Source organism: Thamnophis sirtalis, unplaced genomic scaffold (genome assembly GCF_051295495.1).
Source record: "Thamnophis sirtalis isolate CommonGarterSnake01/CBP01778 unplaced genomic scaffold, rThaSir2_p1.2 scaffold_11, whole genome shotgun sequence".
Taxonomy (NCBI): Eukaryota; Metazoa; Chordata; class Lepidosauria; order Squamata; family Natricidae; genus Thamnophis; species Thamnophis sirtalis.
In genome coordinates, this window is record NW_028261391.1 from 5,764,105 (window position 1) to 5,787,291 (window position 23,187).

General features: G+C 44.0%; 1 protein-coding gene across 1 annotated transcript in view; it reads left to right on the forward strand.

Moving 5' to 3' along the window:
- Positions 1-1,964: 1,964 nt before the first annotated feature.
- Positions 1,965-23,187, forward strand: part of ABCF3 (ATP binding cassette subfamily F member 3) — a 38,789-nt gene continuing 17,566 nt past the window's right edge. Inside the window, exons 1-11 of the mRNA XM_087725118.1 lie at positions 1,965-2,087; positions 5,419-5,566; positions 6,096-6,175; positions 7,954-8,006; positions 10,024-10,121; positions 12,114-12,236; positions 14,094-14,360; positions 16,176-16,256; positions 18,109-18,168; positions 18,475-18,531; positions 21,214-21,236. Of these exons, the coding sequence (XP_087581244.1) occupies positions 2,012-2,087; positions 5,419-5,566; positions 6,096-6,175; positions 7,954-8,006; positions 10,024-10,121; positions 12,114-12,236; positions 14,094-14,360; positions 16,176-16,256; positions 18,109-18,168; positions 18,475-18,531; positions 21,214-21,236 (1,066 nt within the window). The 5' untranslated portion in view covers positions 1,965-2,011. The remainder of the gene's footprint in view (positions 2,088-5,418; positions 5,567-6,095; positions 6,176-7,953; positions 8,007-10,023; positions 10,122-12,113; positions 12,237-14,093; positions 14,361-16,175; positions 16,257-18,108; positions 18,169-18,474; positions 18,532-21,213; positions 21,237-23,187) is intronic.

The following is a 23,187-nucleotide window of genomic DNA, read 5'->3' on the forward strand; positions in this document are numbered from 1 at the left end:
TGAACAGCCTATGATCAGCTGGGCAGGGATGCAACGTGGGCTAGTAGGAAAAAGGTCAGATTCTGTTTTCACTGAGCCCAGAAACCAGGAGGGGAGGGAATACTTTTCCAATAGCAACAACATTTAGACTTATATACTGCTTATACTTATATAAGCAGGAGACCCTACACCAGTGGTTCCCAAACTTGGCAACTTTAAGATTTGTGGACTTCAACTCCCCAGAATTCTCCAGCCATGAATCCAGTGCCTTTTTCCTCACTTGGAACTGAACCCAGGTGGACATTTCTTCCAACAATGGTCCAGTCGATAGGTTGGCACCCGTCTTTCTGGGGCTATTAGCAAAGGCGGCGGCTGCTGTCCAAGAGCATGTTTCTCCTTTTCTCATCCAGGGAGGTGTAATATTCCGCCTTTTTAATATTTCATAGAATATTTCATTCTTCTAGGAGGGGGGTGGGAAGTTAGCACCCAGTCCTCTCCAAGAAAAATGAAATATCCTAGGAAATATTGAAAAGGCAGAATATTATATTTCCCTGGGTGTGAAAAGAGAGAAGTGTTTTAAAGACAAAGTAGCTCCCTGCAGCTTCCCCCACCCCCCTTTGTCAATGGGCCATTAAGATGCCCAAGCCAGTCTATTCTACATAATAAAGAGTTCTCCCCTTCAGCTCCAGGGTGATGGGGTTACGGCATGATAGTATTTGCTCTTTACCCAACTCACCACAGGGCATCTGAGAACTCAACCAAACTTGGGACTCAAAACACAGCCCAGAGAGTTGCCCCTGCATGGCTCCATGGGAGTCTGACAACCAATCAGAATACATTTCTTACACAGGAACAGGAGACAGAGGTGGGGCTGAACGGATTATAAAAAGCCCAGCAAGCCCCTTCTTCTCTCTCTTCTTCTTCTTCACCCGACTTTGAAACATGTGGTTCCCCTTTTCTGTTCAGGACCTTGTTGAAAGAAATGTCCTTTTGGGTTCAGCTCCAAGTGGGGAAGAAGACACTGGAGACATGGAGGCTGCTTGGAAAGATGGTTTATTGTTGGACAGAGCCACATGGCTTGAGCCCTGTACAGAAAAGGGGATCACGTGTTTCAGTGTTGATGGAGAAGAAGAGAAGAAGGGCTGAGGAAGGGGCTTGCTAGGCTTTTTATACCCTGTTTGGTCCCACCTCTCTGTTTCCTGTTCCTGTGTAAGAAATGTATTCTGACTGGTTGTCAGACTCCCATGGTGCCATGCAGGGGGCTACTCTCTAGAGTCTAGGCTGTGATGAGTCCAGGTATAGATGAGTTCTCAGATGCCATGTGGAGAGTTGAGTAATATCCCTTCCCCCTACAGCTGCAGTGAGGAGAAGTCTTTATTATGTAAAGTGGGCTAGCCTGGCCATCTTAATGGCCCATTAGCTGGGGATGGGCAGAAAGCTATAGGCAACTATTCTGTCTTTTAAAACATGTTTCTTTTCACATCCAGAGAAATATTCTGCCTTTTCAATATTTCCTAGGGTATTTCATTTTTCTGGGAGAGGGCTGGATGATAACTTCCCACAATGGACATTTCTTTCAACAACCTCAAGCCATGTGATCCTGTCCACCATTAAACCATCTTTCCAATCAGCCTCCATGTTTCCAGTGTCTTTTTCCCCACTTGGAACTGAACCCAGGTGGACATTTCTTCTAATACTTCCTACGCCAATAGCCCTGGTTGGTCTGATGGTCTCCTAACCAAGCACTACATCAGCTTTGAACTTATTTGGCTTTTGGGTATCCACCAAGAATTGCCACCAGACCAGACCCACACAGAGGTTTCGTCTGGTTCTTAACGTTGATGACCAACAAGCTATTTTGTTCTGAAGTTTTGTTCCAGCCACAGCTTCCAACGGCCTCGGTTTCCCAGAAATCTCTGCGCCCGGCCTACGGCTACAGCGGAGGACTACGTTTCCCAAGAACCACCGCGGCGGCCAATGCTGCAATCGGCTGCCGGCGGCTGAGGGACGAAGGGCCAGCGGCCGGGCTGCCATGGCGGCCTCCTGCGCGGAGATTTTGCGGAGGGAGTTCCCGGAGCTCGACGGAGAGATGTTCGAATACGTAACCGGTGGGTGAAGCTAAGGCGGCGAAGGATTAGGCCCCTAGGGGAGTCGGCCTGGGCCTCGGACTCCCCGTTCCCAGGGTGGCTATTCCGGCTTCTGAAGAGGGTCTAGGGCGGCGGGAGCCTCCTGAGGGCAACTGAAAAGATCTCGTGGGCTCCCCCGGGGGTGGGGAGAGGAAGGGACCGCTCAAACATCGCACGAGGGGCTCCGAGGATCACGAGCTTTCTGGATCTCTTCCCCCCTCCCTCAATGCATTGGTACATCCCCTTAGAAGCATTGCCCTTCTGGTCAGCGCGTCCCTGGACTAGTCCATGTGTGGAAAGGGGGGGGCGCCTTTCGCCAGGTGACGCTTGCTGCCCTGATCAATGAAAGTTTGCGCTTCCCAGTATGGAAGGCTGGTTTGGGAAACCTAAATCGGGCCAAAGGGACGAAAAAGCTTTTATTCCCCGAGCTCTAATCCTGGTAAAAGCACCTTCTTATTGGGTTCAACTGCTAGCAACTTCCTGCATCCATCCATACCTGAGATTTCTTAGTGGCCTCCCATTCAAAAGCCCTTAAGAAATTCCCATTTCTGGGCCATTTTTCTACCTTTAGGAAGGAAATTGGGTGAAATTCAGAGCTTGAGAGGAAAGGGTTGGATCTCAAGGGCCTAAAAACTCAATTTATAAAACAGTATTTCTCAACCTTACAACTTAAGGTAAAGGTTCCCCTTGCACATATATGCTAGTCGTTCCAGACTCTAGGGGGCAGTCTTGAACTCAAGTTTCAAAGCCGAAGAGCCAGTACTGTCCTAAGACGTCGCCATGTTCATGTGGCTCTCATGACTAAATGCCGAAGGCGCATGGAACGCTGTCACCTTCCCACCAAAGGTGGTTCCTATTTTTCTACTCTCATTTTTTTTGTGCTTTCAAACTGCTAGGTTGGCAGAAACTGGGGCAATAACAGGAGCTCGGCACTAGGGATTTGAACCCTGAGAGACCGCCTGCTGCCAATTACCTCCCAAAGACCCATTAGATCACACAGGGTTGGCCTCCTCCGGGTTCCGTCTACCAGCCAATGCCATCTGGCTACTACCCAGGGGAGGGCCTTCTCTGTGGCAGCTCCGGCCCTTTGGAACGAACTCCCCGCAGAGATTCGGACCCTCACCTCTCTCCAGGCCTTCCGAAAAGCCGTTAAAACCTGGCTGTGCCGGCAGGCTTGGGGTTGATGAGTTGCCTTCCCCTCTCGACTTGTGTGCCTGTGTGAGTCTTGGCTATTTTAACTATTTGTATTGTACTTTGTGTTCCCTTTCCCCCTTGAATTGTTCGCCGCCATGAGTCCCCCCGGGAATAGGGCGGCATATAAATAGAACAAATCTTAATCTCACCTCCAAACTGCCGACCTTCCTGATTGACAAGCTAAGCGTCCCTTTTTACAACTTTAAGATACCTGGAATTTCCCCAGCCAGTCATGCTAGGGAATTCTGGGACTTAAGTCTTGATATCCTGCCACCGTTTAGAAACACTGATATAGAGCAACATCCTCTAGTTTAATAAAAAAAAGTTCTGGAATTTAGGGTGAATTCAATCCCTCCACCCACGACCCCTGAGAAGAAGTCACTATCAAACCATTTCACATTTACTTAAAGAAAATACATAGCTGTGTATTTGCTTAGAAATACCTTAGAAAGGTAAGATCGGGATTGTTTTATACAGGAGCTTGACTCAAGATGAGTTCATGGATGCCGCTGTGCAGTTTTCTTACCAGCAGTACAGAAATGGTTTGATTTTGTCTTTCTGATTTTTTAAATTATATTTCCTGCCTAGGTTGCAGCTGTCACTTTCCTGCTTGTGTCCATCCAGATCAGTTGTTAGTCAGACAGATCCTGATGTCTGCAATTTGCTCATCCCACAAAATCTGTATCTTAACCTTTCTCAGTTTCCCTCGCGGCCTATCCAAAAGTCCCACATTTGAGAAATTCTGCTCAAAAAGGGAAAATCTTGTTCAGATTAGAGGCTCCCTTCATTTCAACAGGCGCATTGAACAACTTCTGCCATCCACCATTTCAACTACCTTGATTGGAAATTGGTTTAAAATATGATTTGTGTAATTATTGGAAGTGTGGGTTTGGAAGCAAAGCTCATCTTATGGAAAGAGTTACGTTTATTGTCAACTTTTCTTTTGCTATTGGGTCTCACCACTCTTGGCAGCTGCTCTCCAGCCCTCTGAAATATGGAGCTAATAATGCCATATCACGCTGTAGGTCATAAATGTAAAATGATTTATATACTCAAAAGCACTGGATAAATGTAAGCAGATATTTGCTGGGTGCTCATAAAACAAGTCCAATATCTCGTTCCAGGGTAGATGTTCTCATGTATTTTTAGCCTGTGACCTCTGTCAGAAAAATTTGAGCACCAACGTGAAAAGCTCATGTGTTATAAAGGAAGAAATGCTATAAAAAGAGTATATATGTTAAATGGACTTGTTCCCAAATTCTTCCTGCATCTTATGTTTCCACCCGATGATCTCAGCTAAGTATTTGGCAGATTTCTTTTCATATTTCATTTTCACCACAGTTCAGTAGGTTATTTGCGCTGAAGCAGGTCTACATTATTTCAATTAGGGTGACTATTTAGTTGAATTCAGGGTACAAAAAACCTGAGATGTTGCTCTTTTGTTTGCTTCTGCTCTTCCAGACCTGGCATTTAGCAAAGATAAAATGTTTCTCCTTTTCTTCTTGCTTCCCTTCTAAAGTTTAATTTTGACTCATTTCAAGCTATTGTAGGATAAGCCAAAGTCTGGTATGACTCCATTAAGTAAGCTCCATTTTGTATTTCAATAGAAGATATCACACATGGCTAAAGTGTGGCAGAAGCAAGAGACTTTGCATAATCAGATTGTTTAATTCTGGATTAAATAACTGGTAGCAACTTATATTTTAGAATCAGCATTATAGTTGAAATCTGCCTGCAGGTGGTTCTTGACTTAAAACTGTTTGATTAGTGAATGTTCAAGTTTCCAACAGGGCTGGAGAAAGTGATTTAAGACCCTTTTTTCACACTTAGGACGGTTGCAGCATCCCCCGTGGTCACGTGATCAAAATTCAAAAAGCTTGGCTACCCACTCATATTTATGACAGTGGTAGTGTCTCGTGATCCCCTTTTGGGACCTTCTGACAAGCAAAGTCAACGGGGAAGCCAAAATGAGATATTTTTTTGGTAGCTCAGCCTCTAAAAACATCATTCTTCAATCTTTGCAACTTTAAGAAGCCTGGACTTCAACTCCCAGAATTCCCCAGCTGGAATGCCTGTGGGGCATTTTCAACCTTGCATTAACAATTGATTTCTTTGGCAGGGGTCCTGCACAGTGGCAGCTCAGATTTTGAGACGGTGGACGATCTGTTTGAAGCTGTCGGCGAGCTCTTGCAAGACGTGTCCCGAGACTCCAAAGATGATGTGGACATCCATGGCATCTGCCAGCGTATGTTCAACACCCTTCATCTGTAAGTTGCCTCTGATTAAAATGGGGTCATGAGAAACCAAACAGATGTGCTTTCTTCACTTGCGATGATTATATATATATATATATATATATATATATATATATATATATATATATATATATATATATATATATATATATATATATATATATATATATATATATAACGCCACTCCCCAACCTAGCGGTATCCCGAAGGTTGCAAGCAACGTGAGCGCCTTCCCCCCTCCCCCCTGGCTCCTGTGGCTTGGTGTCTTTGGGATACCGCTAGGTCGGTGAGTGGTGCTCTGCCTGGCTGGAGGGGGGGGGGTTGTCCAGGGGGTTTATTTTCAGGGGTGGGCTTATATTTTTGCCCATGCAAAAAATGTGGCAAGGCGTTAATTTCAGGACAGGTCGTATTTTCGGGGAAACACGGTATGACACTGACTATATAAGCATCCCCCAATGTGAGAGAGGTTTACAACGATGGGATGAAGACATGGGGGAACAATCTGGAGTTTTGTTAAGTATCAACTATTGTTTCTGGACAGGGAGAATGAAAACTCTCCAAGCAGCCGGCAGGTTCTCCTGGATGCCCCAATTCAGCTTTCTAAGATCACTGACAATTATGGTGAGTAGTGCAGCAGTCTCTTGCGTTTACTCAGAATGTAAGGATTGTGTAGATTCTACTCTTTTCTATACCTCTATTGTCAGAGTTTGTTGCATAAACTCAAATCTAGAAGCACAAACAGATAACTGATGCAGCAGGATTCATTAACTTCTTTATATACATAAGAACAGATGAATAAATGTACAATACCAACAGGTGGTTCTTCCAAGTAAAGACAAGGCAGGAGAGTTACAGGCAAACACAAGTAGTTAGTTTTATATCAGCAGACAAGCCCAGACAGACTTCTCACAGCAGCAGACTCAGAACTTACAGACTAGTTTCAGTTCTCTGCACAGACTCAGATCTGTTTTTGCTCCCATTGGCTGACTTATTTGCTATGCCTATTCATCCCATGTCTCTTCCAGTCATGAATATTTTAACAACCATCAACCAGACATCATCAAGAGGCACGTGGTTTCCTTCTTTCGGGATTGTATGCTTTCAAAAGAATTTTTAAAAAGTGCTTTCAGAAAAACAACCTTAAGTTTTTCGAGACTACCAAATAAATCGGGGGAGGGGGGGAATATACAGGTAGTCCTTGTATCACAATTAAGCCTAGAATTATGTTGGTAAGTTGAGTCATTGTGTGACCAGAACTTGATTTTACAACCACTTTTATGAAGAGCAAGTTCTAGAAACAGTAAGAATTATAAATGGTGGGAGAAGCAGGGAAAATTTTGACCCATTATTTCACATACACACACACGGACGCACCTACATCCTTGATGTGGCTGCACACCGAAACTAGAAACATCAAGGTAAGACAGAATAGGGTGGCCTGTTAAACATCTGATGTGATAAACGTACCAGAAAGTTAATGTATCCGTAAAGAATGTTTTTTCTGCGCCAACTCAGAAAGTTCAAACTGCCCAAAGAGCTGCTGATTTTGTTCTACAGAGGAATCATTGAGTCTGTCATCTGCACCTCCATAACTGTCTGGTTTGGCTCTGCAACCCAACAAGACAGACACAGACTTCAACGGATAATTAGAACTGCAGAAAAAACAATGGCTGCCAACCTGCCTTCCATTGAGGACCTGTATATTGCACTAGTCAAAAAGAGGGCTGTGAAAATAATTACAGAGCCCTCGCATCCTGGACATCAATTGTTTCAACTCCTACCCTCAAAACAGCGCTATAGAGTGCTGCACACCAGACACAAGGATAGTTTTTCCCTGAATGCCATCACTCTGCTAAACAACCAATTCCCACAAAACTGTCATATTATCTACTAAGACTGTATTACTGTTATTCTTCCTTCCTAGTACCTATCTCTTTCCACTTATGACTATAACCATGTTACTTGTATCTTTAAAATATATATTGTTTTATTTGTTTCCTTGTATAATTTGATTGCTTATTAGTAATCTATGACTGTCACTTAAGTGTTGTATCTTATGATTCTCGATGAATGTATTCTATTTTATTTATGTACACTGAGAGCATCTGCACCAAAGACAAATTCCGTGTGTGTCCAATCACACTTGGCCAATCAAGTATTCTATCTATTCTATTTATTGCATATGCCAGTGTTTCTCACCCTTGGCCACTTGAAGATGTCTGGACTTCAACTCCCAGAAGGGGCTGAGTGAGGAATTCTGGGAGTTGAAGTCCAGATGTCTTCAAGTGGCCAAGGTTGAGAAACACTGACAGATGCACTTCCTTATAGAATAAGTGGGGAAAGGGGTCTCCATTCACTCAAATCTTGAAGCAAGATTTTTGTTTTGTTTCTGGTTGCAGATTCTAACTTGGACCTGTTGCCAGGACTCTTGTTGAAGAGAGATCAGACTTCGGTAAGGCTATCATCACAGCAATTTTTCTTACTCTTGATCCCTAACAATCGAGTCTGTGTAGCTCTCAAAGCTGGATCTCTCACATTTTGGAGCCCCTCTTAGTTGTCCCAGCTAATGTTGGCTCCTATGTTGGGAGCTGTAGTCTGAAACCATCTGGAGATGCCCCCACTCCCAATATTTACTTTAGCACTCCAGTAAACAGCTTATTCTGCTGTTGTGCCCTGGCCCTTTTATAGCAATACCCCTTAGACCTATATACCGCTTCACAGTGCTCTTACAGCCCTCTCTAAGCGATTTACAGAGTCAGCATATTTGCCCCCAACATTCTGGGTCCTCATTTTATCGACCTTGGAAGGATGGACGGCTGAGCCAGTCAGGATCGAATTCCTGGTCGTGAGCAGTGAGTTAGCCTGCAATACTATATTCTAACCACTGCAAAACCCCAACTCTTCTGTGGTGGCTCTGTCTGTCTGTCTATCCATCCATCCATCCATCCAATAAGTATATACCAATAGCAAAAGCACTTATACCGCTTCATAGTGCTTTTACAGCCCTCTCGTAAGCGGTTTACAGAGTTAGCATATTTGTCCCCAACAATCTGGGTCCTTATTTTACTGACCTCGGGTGGAAGGCTGAGTGAACCATGAGCCGATGAAACGTGAACTGCAGGCAGCCAGCATCAGCAGGCAGCAGAAATAGCCTGCAGTAATGCTTCTAACCTCTGCGCCACCACAACTCTTATCCACAGATACAGACTTTAGTTATGTTGACATCCTTAATCACAATACAGATGGAGGCCAAAAAAAACCCACCCCAAATCAAATTCCTTGTAACTAGAGCAGACCAAATGCAATTTCTGTTGCTAAGTGAGATGGTGGTTAAATGAGGGTTTTTTTACCCCATTGTCTGACCCCTGTGGCCACAGTCGCTAAGTGAATCACTGCAGTTGTGAAGTTAGTAATATTGTTGTTAAGTGAATTTGGCGTCCCCATCGACATTGCTTGTCACAGGGTCGTAACAGGGGATCACATGACCCTGGGACAATGCAACCGTCATAAATATGAGCTAATTGCCAAGCACCTGAAGTTTGATCGTGTGACCACGGGAGATGGTGCAACAGTTGAAAGTGTGAAAAATGGTCATATGTCAGGTTTTTTTTCAGTTTTTTGTAACTTTGAACAATCCCTAAATTAAAGGATTATCCAAATGTCTATGGAGATTCTCAGTCATCCAGGTCATGGTTGTCCCAAAAATGCTTTTGAAGAAGCACCTTTGGGACAGAGCTGAAGAAACTAGAATAGAATAGAATAGAATAGAATAGAATAGAATAGAATAGAATAGAATAGAATACGGAATGGAATGGGGAATGGAATATAGAATGGAATGGGGAATGGAATAGAGAATAGAATAGAGAATGGAATGGAATGGGGAATGGAATAGAGAATAGAATAGAATAGAGAACGGAATGGAATGGGGAATGGAATAGAGAATGGAATAGAATAGAATAGGGAAATATAATAGAATAGAGGACGGAATGGAATGGGGAATGGAATAGAGAATGGAATGGGGAATGGAATAGAGAATAGAATAGAGAATGGAATGGAATGGGGAATGGAATAGAGAATAGAATAGAATAGAGAACGGAATGGAATGGGGAATGGAATAGAGAATGGAATAGAATAGAATAGGGAAATATAATAGAATAGAGGACGGAATGGAATGAGGAATAGAATAGAATAGAATATGGATAGAATAGAATATGGATAGAATAGAACAGAACAACCGTTGGAAGGGACCTTGGAGATTATGTAGTCCAACCCCCTGCTTAGGCAGGTAACTTCTTGGATGAGAAGAGAAAGGTCTTCAAAGAAAAACCGGAAAGTCCAGTTGCCTCCTAAAAAAAGCACCTTTGGGTCAAGGATTTCCTGTACCTCCTTTTAACTTCCTCTCACGTCTTCTCTTTGGCTCCTGGTGGCTTTCTCTGATAACTCCTTGCTGTCCATCTCCTTCGTTACAGATGGTGAACGCTAGGAAGCTGGAGAAAGCAGAGGCCCGCCTGAAAGCAAAGCAGTGCAAGAAGCAGGAGCGAGATTCCGTCAAATCTGGGAACCCATTGTGAGTGAAGGGGTGATCACCTTTGAGTGGGGCACCTGCTCCTCAACATTGGGAGGGTCTGCCAAGGGCTAATTTTACCAGAGTAAATAGCAAATCTTAGTGCATCAGTCTTTCCACTGCTTATGGGGAAGGAACTAGAAGAGATCAGGGTATGGCTGACATAAAGGAAAATAGAATGGAGTAGAATCGAAGTGGACCCTCTCCTCATTTAGCAACCATTTCCCATCCAAATATAATTGAACAGGACTTTGGCTTCCATCTAAACTCCAAAGCCCTGGGATAATAGCCAGATTTTGAAAGAGTTCCTGGATTTCGTCAGACCATAAACCGTATGAATCCCTGAGTGGAGACATTGTTCCAGAGGGCAGGCACCCATGATCGAGAAGGTGTATTTTCAAGGTCCCTGTAGATGACATTGTTTAATTGAAGGGAGCAGAGAGCATCTATTCTCCAACAGAAGAGAATCTCTGTAGCTCAGGGTTGAAGTGTCGTCCTTGGTACTCTCTGAGCTTGGTTGTAACCAACACCCAGATATGCAGGGATTAACATTAGACAAACAGTCCAAGAAGAAAGCATTTCCCTAATTCAGGTACTATCGAGGAGGTGGAAAACCATACTATCCCCCAACATCGGCAAGGTAAGCTACTCATTAGCACTGATGATGTTGCTGGTTGGGGATTGAAACACCTGTAAGCAAACAATTGAGCTCAGAGAGCACCAAGAAATCCGGCACCCACTCTGCTTAACCATCAGGATAGGCAGAAACTATTGGGAGATGGGTGATCCCTTAAATAAGCTAGTCACTAAGCCACAAATGGTACCTGGGCACCAACTGACAACCTGTGCAGTTTGTAGAACAATGGAGTAAGATCAGCATCCCAAGGCATGCCCATCCATGAATCTATGCAAAGGTCTTCTCGGCTACAGCTGCCACCTGCTCTTTGAGCAGGAGCTACACATCCAAGAGAACCATCAAATTATACACCTGTCTTGAGTGAGGAAGTGCTGTCCCATCCAACTCTAAAGATGGAGCGTTCCTAGACATGGTGTGTGTGTGTCCAACTACCCACCGCCATTCAATCTTCAGGATTAAGTCATCATCCAGATCATTGTAGCTTTCAGATAGTGGAACAAGATGATGTTGATGTCCCTTGATCAAGATGTATAATTAGGTATCATTCAGCATACCGATAATGGGGGCAGAATGGCTCAGCGGTTAAAGACACTTGAGTTTGTCAGCTAGAAATCTGGCAGCCTGGGTTCAAGACCCAAGTGCCACACAATGCGGTGAGCTCCCATTCTTGCCTCAGCTCCTGCCCACCTAGCAGTTCTAAAGCATGCCAATTAGGGGTGGGATTCAGCCGGTTCTGACCGGTTCGGGCAAACAGGTAGCTCCAGCTGGGAGCAAACCTGTTCGTTCGGACAATCAGGTGGGCCCGCCCACCTGCGCCTGCGCTTTATTTACCTGTATCCTCTCAGCTGATTTGTGTGGCAGAGCAGATTGCCACGCCTCAGCTGTTTTACTCCCCAGAAGTAACGTGTAAGGTAAGTTTTGTTAAAACTGCACGCACACGATCACTGAACCAGTTGTTAAACCGGCAGGATCCCACCACTGATGCAAATGCAAGTAGATAAATAGGTACCACTTTGGGAGAAAAACAACACTTTTCCATTCGCCTCGGTGTATAATCATGCTGGCCACATGGAAGTAACTTTGGACAACACTGGCTCCATTGGATAAGGAATGGAGATGAGCACTCCCCACCCCACCCCCATCCAATTGGACTTGACAGGAGAAGGGAAACCTTTACCTAGTATACTGATATCTGCAAGCCAAGAGATGACCTCAGCCAGGGATTTCACACAGATGTTAAACAGAAGGGTAGAGAATAGCATTGTTGCACGTGGGAAACTGACACTTCCAAAAAAAGGGAAGGAACATGTACTCTCCCTGCTCTTAATGGTTGTTTGTGATTTTGTTCCGGACGGCAGGGTTCTTGAAGAAGCATCTGCCAGCCAAGCAGCCAGTAAGAAAGAAAACCGACTCGAAATGTCAGGCAAGAACAAGTCCTATGACGTACGCATCGAAAACTTCGATGTGTCCTTCGGCGAGCGGTGAGTCTCTACGTTCAGCGTCACACCTCTTTGTAGTATCTTTGTAGTATCAGCTGATGTCAGATGGCCTTGGCCCCATCTCTGCCTCTGATGCAGAGTCCACATCCAAGCCTTCCCCAGCTCCAGGACTGGCCCATGTTCCTCCCCAAACTCTTCACTGTCTGACTCTGCTACCAGCTCCGCTGGCAGGCCACCACACACTTCTTCAGTGTAGCACTATAAACTAACTCGCGGTTATGCCTACCGTGGTATCCAGCCCAAACGTCATTGTAGAGGAAAGACGTTAGTATTTCTGTTGAATGGAGCTGAGCATAGAATAAGCATTAAAGCTGGACTTTGAAAAAAAATATTTATTTAAAATTATAATGCGCATTTACATGTTGGGAGGTAACAGAATGTGTAGATGACCTTGGAGGATAAGAAGAAGAGATGTTGTCTAGGAAATGAATAAACAAGAAAGGCAGTAGCCGCCAGTGGCTTCACGGTCAAAGGTTGAAATTTAGGAAGGATCAGGGGTGAAATCCAGCAAGACAGACTTGCAAGATTCCCTTAAGGTAGCCCAGCAATAAAGTAGAATTGGTTCATCTAGTTTCTTTTCTGGTTTACCTAGAAGGTGTCAGCGTTCCAAATATCATCCAGAATTAAATCAGAGTTCAAGGCAGAGCTTCCATCAAAGTTCCAATTTAATAAAAAAGACATATTGGTACAAACTGTGGAAACCCGAATCTGAAAGCTTCCTGGGTTTCACCCAGTTGAAAGTTCATGATCTTGTCCCCACACCCACAAGTCCATCACATGGTCCAATCTTCCTCTGCCACGCTGCCATTTTCACCCATCGAGTTCCGGTCAGGTGCAGAGGTGCGGAGACAAAAGATGACCCTGGGCTTCTAGAAAGGAATGTCTTATTTTGACAACAACACATTCTACAATTCTACTCCTTACTATTCCCCCTCCCAATTACCCCACTAATGAAGCAGCATAGTAAAATAATAGAAAGTGTAGCAGGCCAAAGATCCCAAAAGGAATATGACTGCAGGCCTGACAGAAGGACTGACATGAGGTGACAAGGGGCTCTGTGATCCTGGAGTTGCACCTCTGCCCATCAGGTACGGTGCAGTTGTCGCCTCACCTGGCGCAAATGAGGCTTCTAAAGATCTCTCGCAAAAACCTCCCCTCGTGTCATGCCCCCGTCGGAGTCTGACTCTGAGATGGAAGACGAACAGCTGACAGAGAGCGGGAGAGTGGCTCCGTTGGCTGTGGAGGAAACTGGGGAAGGGCAAAGTCAGGCGGGGCAGAGCAAGGGAGAGGTAGAACAAGGGGTTCAGATGAAAACCAAGGCCCACCCAACCCTCCTCATCCTATGGAATGCAGGGAAGAACGCAGAAGAGAGCAACGGGTTTTGCGTGGCTTACGAGGAAAGAAAGGGCCCCGATTCCCTTCACAAGGCACACCTGGGGATGGAGTTTAAAGGAGAGGCAGTTGGGAGGGCTGTTTGTCGGGATCCATCGCTGAGTTCACCTAGTGTAGAGTTGTGGCCTGCCTTGCTGGCATTCCTCCCGACTGTTTGAAGTATTTACGACGTTCTGTGTGTTTACCTCGTCTTGCTGGAATTATCTTTCACACCTGGGACTCCCTATCTTGCCCTGCTGGAGTGTGCAGTCATTCTGCTTATAGCGTTTGGGCTGCAGGTTTATGGAAGAGCTTTTCTGCAGGCCGGAGTGTTAGGAGCACAATTGGTGCCAATAAAGGGACTCGTACCAGTTCTCTGGCTGTGTTGCCTTTGTGTCTCCCCTTGGGTCATCACACCTCGTTTTATAAAAGCACAGGATACAGTTGTCTTTATTCTCTTCTCTTCAGGGTCCTCCTCACAGGAGCAGACCTGAACCTGGCTTACGGCCGGCGATACGGCTTGGTCGGTCGGAACGGGTTGGGCAAGACCACGTTGTTGAAGATGATCGCCAGCCGCAATCTGCGCATCCCCTCGCACATCAGCATCCTTCACGTGGAGCAGGAAGTGGCCGGCGACGAGACGCCAGCCCTGCAGAGTGTGCTGGAATGCGACACGGTTCGTGAGGGATTGCTCAAGGAGGAAAAGGAGCTGACTGCCCGGGTTAACTCCGGAAGGTAACCTGGTTTCCCAAAGAACACTGTCTAATTCAGGAGCGTTGGGTGGCGCAGTGGTTAGAATGCAGTATTGCAGGCTTCCTCACTGCCAGCAGTTCGATTCTGAATGGCTCAAGGTTCACTCAGCCTTCCATCCTTCCGAGCTTGATAAAATGAGGATCCAGATTGTTGGGGGCAATACGCTGACTCTGTAAAACCGCTTAGAGAGGGCTGTAAAGCGGTATATAAGTCTAAGTCAGGGTGACAAACTCAAGGCGCGTGGGCCGGATCCAGGCTATGCGTTTGTGTTAGATCTGGCCTGCAGGGTTGCCCTGGAAACGGAAGGACCGGTCCGCGGTGCCTCTGCCGGCGAAAACAGAGCTCCGGAGGGCTACAGTGGGTTGCATGAGGCCATTTCAGCCGAAAACAGAGCCTGGGAGGGATGCCCCCAACACGAGTGATGCTGAATTGGCCACATCCACCCCAGCCACACCCACCCTAGCCTCCCAAACACAACACTGATGCAGCCCTGTTTGTATGTGTGTATGGTATAGAAAGGATTGCAAGCAAAAAAGAATCAAAGGTAAACTAACTAAGGTGAATAAAGATAGTAGGTAAGCTGATATGTATTAATAATGGAAGGTGAAATGATTGTGCCGGGTTACAAACAAGAAAAACATTAGTTGGGAAAGTTATTAGAGGAGGGGAAAAATGGAGGAAAAAGATGGGAATATGCCTAATAATATATAGCAATAGCAATAGCAGTTAGACTTATATACCGCTTCATAGGGCTTTCAGCCCTCTCTAAGCGGTTTACAGAGTCAGCATATTGCCCCCAACAACAATCTGGGTCCTCATTTTACCCACCTCGGAAGGATGGAAGGCTGAGTCAACCCTGAGCCGGTGAGATTTGAACAGCTGAACTGCAGAACTGCAATCAGCTGAAGTAGCCTGCAGTGCTGCATTTAACCACTGCGCCACCTCGGCTCTGTAGTTAAAATCATAAGATGAGATAAAATAGGGGGGGCTTAATGATGTAAAAGTATGTAACAGCATTATGAGGATAGCGGGAAATTTGAAACCGTCTTGCACTGCGTCCATAAAGGAGGTTGTTACGGGGGGAGGGGAAACAAACGGAATTCATATAAAGAAAACTAGCAACTAAAAGAAAAACTAGCAATATGGAAAATATTTTTTCTTTGAGAATACAATTATTAATGCCATTGATATTAAATGGGGTTTGCTAAAAGGAGGAAATACACTATGTAAAATAGAGAATAGAAGGGAGATAAAGAGAGGGAAAGAGAGAGAAAGGAGACAGAAGAGAGGGAAGTAGAAGGGAGAGAAAGAGTGGGAGAAAGGGAAGGTGTGGAAAGAGAGGAGAGGAGAGGAGAGGGAGAAAGCAAGGGAAAGTAGAGAAGAGAGAGAGGGCAGAGGGAAGAAAGAAGGTAGGGAGGAGGAGAGCTGAAGGTGAAATAGACTAAAATATGGTGTATGGAAAGCAGAAGAGCAAATAAAAATTGAAGAGGCTTAATGGCAAAAGGAATTGATATATTATTGAATACTCAAAAAATGCTTGTTAAGATGTACTGGTATATTTTGGATTATATTATATGTATCATTAAAAAATAAAAAAAATTGACCATTTTAAAAAACAACACTGATGCAGCCCTCAATGAAATTGAGTTTGACACCTCTGGTCTAAGTGTTATTGCTATTCATTCTAGAAGGTGACCTTGTTTCCAAGGAACTAATTCTAATCTAATTCAGGTGCAGAGCTAGTTTGGCCATCAGCAAACCACCATGCTGCTTTCTTGTCTTTTTTTTCCCCCCCAGGGGAGTAGGCACCGAAGGTGCTCGACTGTCCGAAATCTACGCCGGTCTAGAAGAGATCGAGGCAGACAAGGCCCCAGCAAGGTAAGTTGAAAGTCTCTTGTAAGAGCAGAATCACCTCTGAATTGACATGCTTGGTAGGCAGTGAGTTCTGGCAAAAGAGCCGAAAATCGAGGTCTAAAATAGCAAATCCTGATGCATTACGAGCTTTTGAGTGCATGCGCTAAAATAAGCCCTCCTTGAAAATATTGCAACACAGCAGCAGAAATTTAGGAAGGATCAGGGGTGAAATCCAGCAAGACAGACTTGCAAGATTCCCTTAAGGAAGCCCAGCAATAAAGTAGAATTGGTTCATCTAGTTTCTTATCTAGTTTACCTAGAAGGTGTCAGCGTTCCAAATATCATCCAGAATTAAATCAGAGTCCAAGGCAGAGCTTCCATCAAAGTTCCAATTTAATAAAAAAGACATATTGGTACAAACTGTGGAAACCCGAAACTGAAAGCTTCCTGGGTTTCACCCAGTTGAAAATTCAAAACGTTGGCCCCACACCCACAAGTCCATCACATGGTCCAATCTTCCTCTGCCACGCTGGCATTTTCACCCATCGAGTTCCGGTCAGGTGCAGAGGTGCGGAGACAAAAGATGACAGCAGCAGCCATGAGGTGACCACGCTCACAGCTTCCTAAAACTAATAAGACCTCCCCAAAAATAAGGCCCAAGTGCTTATTTCGGGGGTCAAAAGATAAGACCTTGTCTTATTTTTGGGGAAACGCATTACTTCCAATCAATTTTTTTTTGCAATTTTTTTATTTTTAAACATAAAAAACAACAAAAATTCTCACCCATACATACTGTAGAAAGTGTATCAGTTGGTTACAAAAGGTTTTTATGCATCTCTTCCACAGTCATCAAGCATAATTCATATTAACTCAAGTATTTTAACTCAAATATTTATACATGTTACTCTTATACCTCCATTTATGTTTGACTATAATTATTTAAACATCCTTCATCATAAACTATACCAAAATTTAATACAAAACCACATACTGGCATTTCATTTAATATTTCTAAAATCGTCCAATAACACTGAATCCATCCTATTCTAGCTAAACATCCATAATATTTAATAACAAATTTTTCTAATCCTCCTTTCCAAATCGCTGTTGGCAATTTTCATCTAGTTTCCTTATACTCATGTATATTTATATAGGTTGTCATAGTTATCCCTCCTTTATTTGACTATATTCTGTATCATAACATTTTACCCCTAACAATCAAAACTTAACTGTATCTAGCTTGATTCTTTTTTTATTAACTTTTGTATATAATCCAGAGGGATTTCTAATCTTCCTTTCATGGGTACCATTCAATATTCATATCCAATCATTACTTATCATAACACTACACATTGTATACATTATTATCATTATCAATTATTTATTTAGTTATATCTATTATTACTAAGTTTCACTAAGTTTAACTAGTTTTAAGTTATATTCTTCCATCAATCAGCCTGTATCTTTCCAATAACAAAAACAATCTCATATCTTCTGCCATAGTATTTTAACTCAGATATTTATACATGTTACCCTTATAGCTCCATTTTTATTTGACTATGATTGTTTAAACGTCCTTCATCATAAAATATACCAAGATTTAATACATAACCACTTACTGGCATTTCATTTCATATTTCTAAAATCCTCCAATAGCTGAATCCTTATGTCCTATTCTAGCTAAACATCCATAATATTTAATAACAAACTTTTCTAATCCTCCTTCCAATCAATTCTTATTTCATGTTCAGACACCGCTGCCTTTCCTAAAACTTTTCAGAGTCTCTTATAGACACATCCATAATCAGCTTCTAGTCCAGATTCTGGAATCCAGAAATTACATTTCCTTTCTTTTTCTTTTCCTTTCCTCTTGCAGAGCGTCCGTTATCCTGGCGGGGTTGGGTTTCAGCGCAAAGATGCAGCAACAGACGACCAAGTAAGTGGGCTTTAAGCCAAGACTGAATTGTTCCCTTCTGTGATTTGAACGATGGGATCCTAGATTTTTTTTTTCTTTTTGATCTTGCCTACCGCTAGGTGCTGGGACAGAGGGGCGCTTCCCGAGATAGGAAGCTTGGTAGCTGTCCCTTCACATTACAATTGTGATAGAGGGGGAAGTGAACTTGGCCATCTCTGACACCAATCCTTGAAAAATGTAAGGCGACCTTCCGTATCTACAGGCAAACTGGGGTCCGGCTGGCCCAGGGAAACTGATCTCTCTCCACTTTTATTTCATTTTCCACAGAGAGTTTTCGGGAGGTTGGAGAATGAGGCTGGCTTTGGCTCGTGCCCTTTTCGCCCGGTGAGTCCTCAAGGATCTCCGTTCCGTTCAAAATCCTTTTCCAGATAATGGGTTGATACTAACAATGGTGGAGTGAAACCTCACTTGAAGTCTTCATCCTGATTTGCTGTGTGTCAATCCTGAAGCTGACCTGGGCAAAGCCATCTTGGAAGCTTCAGTATTGCCACACCGGAGCAAGGGATAGGGAGGAAGGGACTAGAGATAGCTGGACTTGTGTAGTCAAAATAAAATACTTTTGCTTGGGAACCAAGGACATTCTCACACCTGGTGGGAGGAAGGAGGAGTAATGTCACTGGACCAGCGGATGCCGCAGTGATTGGGCCATGTGACTGGTTGTTTGGGGTTGAGGGGAAAACTTTTACTTTTAATTAGGTGAAAATGAGAGTTTTCGCCAGCATTGTGCCAATATGACAGTTCCAATCAAGCTAATCTTTGAGGAATTCATCTGCCTCAGAGATATTGCTTGCGATGGACTTATTACTTGAAACCCTGACATTATTGAAGAAAAACGCCCGACTGCAGTGGGGAGTGGGGAGATGAGATTACTGGTGTTTGGACTGCAGGTAGTCCATTCGTTTAGTGGCCGTTCAAAGTTAACAAAGTATTAAATACATGCCAGTTGCTGAGTGCTTGAATTTTGATCATGTGACTGCAGAGATACCACAAAGGTCCTAAGTATGAAAAATGATCAGAGGTCACTTTTTTCAATGCCATTGTAACTTTGGACACTCACTAAATGAATGATTAAGTCGAGGACTATGGCGTATGTGTTTTGTGCACAAAAGTGTCAGGGTTCCAAATAGCATCCAAAAGCAAATCAGAGTCAAAGGCAAAGTATTGCTCAACGTTCCAATTTATTTATTATCTTGGCACATCTGGGAAAACCCGAATTTGGAAGCTTCCCAGTTGTTCCCACCCAGTTGAAAATTCAAGATCTTGCCCCCACACCCACACACACACAGAGACGTCCATCACGTGGTCCAATCTCCCACTGCCATGCTGGCAGCTTCCACCCATCCAGTTCCAGTCAGGTGCAGAGGTTCAAAGACAAAGGATGACCTTGGCTTTCTAGAAAGAATGTTGTTGTGGCTACATGGCATCTCACTCTTACAATCCCCCCCTCCCATTTTCCCACAATAGAAAAGGCATTGTAGAATAATATAGAAAGTGTGGCAGGCCAAAGACCCAAAAGAAAGATGACTGCAGGCCTGACAAAAAGATGCATATCAGTTGGGGATACTTACGGTTGTTAAGTTTTTCCAGAATTTATAGGACAAAACGAAAAAGAATGCTTAAATCATGGAGTCCTAAAGGTGCTTTTTTCAAGAGGCAACTGGACTTTTGGTTTTTCATTGAAGGCATTTCGCTTCTCATCCAAGAAGCTTCTTGGATAACTGGATGACTGACAATTTCTATAGACATTTAAATCATGGCACCGGTTCTCCTGTAATATTGGAAACTTTAAAATAAAAAAAAGGACAAAGGCCTTCCATGGCAGTGAGAAAATCTTTCAGTCTAATCTATCAGCATGAAACTAATCTAGCGCATTTTTCGGAGTATAAGACGCACACACCCCCAAAGAGTGTGGAAATATTAGTGCGTCTTATACACCGAGTACAGCCACTTTTGGCTTCCCGAAGCTTGCCCCCACATGTCATTTGTGTGAAAAACGGGCTGTTTTTCACTAAAACTGAGGCGTTTTTGCCTTTCCCCAGTCCCCAGAAGCACTCTGCAGGCTTCAGCAGGGCTGGGGGGAGGCAAAAATGCCCCAGTTTTTGTGAAAAACAGCTTGTATTCTGCCCATTTTTCACAAAAATGGGGGTGTTTTTACCTTCCCCCAGTCCTGCTGAAGCCTGCAAAGTGCTCCTGGGGGCCGGGGAGGACAAAAACTTTATTTTCTTACTTACCTCTTCGAAATCTTTCTTATACACTGGTGCATCTTATAGTCGGAAAAATGTGGTAAATGTCTCTTTTTTTACTTTTCCAAATCACTCTGTTTTCATTGAATAAATACATTCAGCTTTTTAAAATGCCTGTGTAATAATTTTCTCAACTTAAAAGTTGGGCAGAGTCCTTCCCCCCCCCCCCCCCCCAAATTTTAGATGTTCACCTACAGAATCTGGGGCTAAGTCACTTGATTGGGAGATTGATCACCATTGCATACATTTAATAATTAAATATTAGAGCAGTGAAACCTTTTGCCAAGTCTTACACAAATGGTAATAAAAGTGCAGGATTGTATAAAAAAATTGCCAGTTTAGTAAGTAGATTTTTAAGAATTTCCCCGTCAAAAATAACTAGACTTGAAAGGATTGGCTTTCAGAGAGGATGAAAATATACAATACAATACAATACAATACAATAGCAGAGTTGGAAGGGACCTTGGAGGTCTTCTAGTCCAACCCCCTGCTAGGCAGGAAACCCTATACCGTTTCAGACAAATGGCGATCCAACATTTTCTTAAAGACTTCCAGTGTTGGGGCATTCACAACTTCTGGAGGCAATTTCTGTTCCACTGATTAACTGTTCTAACTTCCACATGAATATGAAGAGTTATCGTTATTGCATAGAAAGCTTTGTGAGAAATCTACTATCGAAGCAATGCCAAAGTAAAATCTATGATTGCTGCACTAATAATACTTCTGTCTCCCTTTTCTCTTCTGTTGATTTTAATTTTCCCAGGCCTGACCTCCTTCTGCTGGATGGTAAGTCTTTTCTGGACATACGTAGACCGAAGGGAAGAGGTGGTGCAAACCCACCTCAGAAAAATTCTCCAGGGAATACTGATGTAGACTTATTTATTTCCGTCCCCTGTTGGACTCCTGATTTCCCAATTGCTCTGACCCAGTGTTTCCACATGTTTTCACTTCCCAATTCTGGGAAGTGGAGTAAACAGTAACCGAGTTGGAAGGGGCCTTGGAGGTCATCTAGTCCAAACCCCCTGCTCACACAGGAGACCTGTACTACGGATTTGAACCGCCAAACTGCCGACCTTTCTAATCGGCAGGCTCAGTGTCTTAGTCACTGAGCCACCTAGTCAGGCACTTCCAACATTTGGAAGCTCTCTAGATTGGAAAGCCATTGCTACAACCATTCCTGGCAGATGTATGAATAGGACCCACCAGGATCTGTGGCCAATTTTCCTGCCATTGGGAGTTGTCAGAAATATATGGCATCTCTTTCACAAGTTGGCCAAATAATTTAAGCCTCTGTTGTACAGGGCAACTTTGACGATGTAATTGATTAATTTGATTTTGATTTGATTTTATTATATTTATATGTCGCCCTTTTCCCCCGAAGGGGACTCAGGGCGGCTCACAATTCAAATCAGGGAAGGGGGGTACAGACAAAAAATTAAAAAACGAAACATAACAATGCATAATTTAAAAACACACAACCACCATACCATTCGAGATGGGGGCAACAGCACTTTAGCCCCAGGCCTGTCGGAACAGCCAGGTTTTAAGGGCTTTGCGGAAGGCCTGGAGGGTGGTGAGGGTTCGAATCTCCACGGGGAGTTCGTTCCAGAGGGTCGGAGCAGCCACAGAGAAGGCTCTCCTCCGGGTAGTCGCCAGTCGACACTGGCCGGCGGATGGAATTCGGAGGAGGCCTAATCTGTGGGATCTAATCGGTCTAATGGAGGTAATTGGCAGCAGGCGGTCTCTCAAGTACCCAGGTCAGAATAGAGCATAGAATAGAGGTTCCTTCCAGCTCTAAGGGACCTTGGAGGTCTTCTAGTCCAACCCCCTGCTCAACCAGGAGACCCTATACCATTTCAGACAGGTGGCTGTCCTTGCTTTTCTTAAAAACCTCCAGTGATGGAAGCATCTACAACTTCTGAAGGCAACTTCTGTTCCACTGGTTAGTTGTCCTCGCTGTTAGAAAGCTTCTTCTCAATTCCAGGGTGCTTCTCTCCTTAATTCCACCCGTTGTTTCTTGTCTTGCCTTCTGGTGCTTTGGAAAATAAGTTTGCCCTCTCTTGTTTCTGCGGGCCCATCAAAAACTGGAATGCCGCTATCATGTCACTCCTAGTCCTTCTTTTCATTTAAGGCACCCATGTAACAAAGGAACCAGCCATCCCCAAACCAGCTTTATTTGAAGGAAAGGTTAAAGAGGGAAAATGGATTCTGAAGTCTTTGCAAGATTTTAGGCGCCCATTTCATCAAGTAAAACCTTATCAATGTCCACCAAAAAACGTTGGCTCTCCTCTCTCCTTCAACTGTTTTGCTAATGTTACAAAGGAGCTGGCCATCTCTGTCTTAAATTACCGTATTTTTCGGAGTATAAAACGCACTCTCCCTCCCCCAAGCAGGGTGAAAATTTGGGTGCATCTTATATACCAAATGTAGCCTCCCCACCCATCGTGTTTTAGGCCTGTTTGAGGCTGCAGGGATTGCCACCGCCCCCCTGTGGCTTGCGTTTTTGGCATCTGCACCTCATGTTTTCAGCCTCTGAACGCTCCGTTTTGAGACCTGTTCAAGTCTGCGGGGATCGCCAGAATACCGCCTCCGCACATTGTTTTTTAGGCCTCTCCCCATTTTCGGGTGGCGCGCGCTCACAACCAGCAAACTAATGTGCCAAAGCTGACCAGGCTGTTTGCTAAGGAGGCTAGCCAGATGAGGCAGAGGCTGACATTTTTTTTTCTTATTTTCCTTC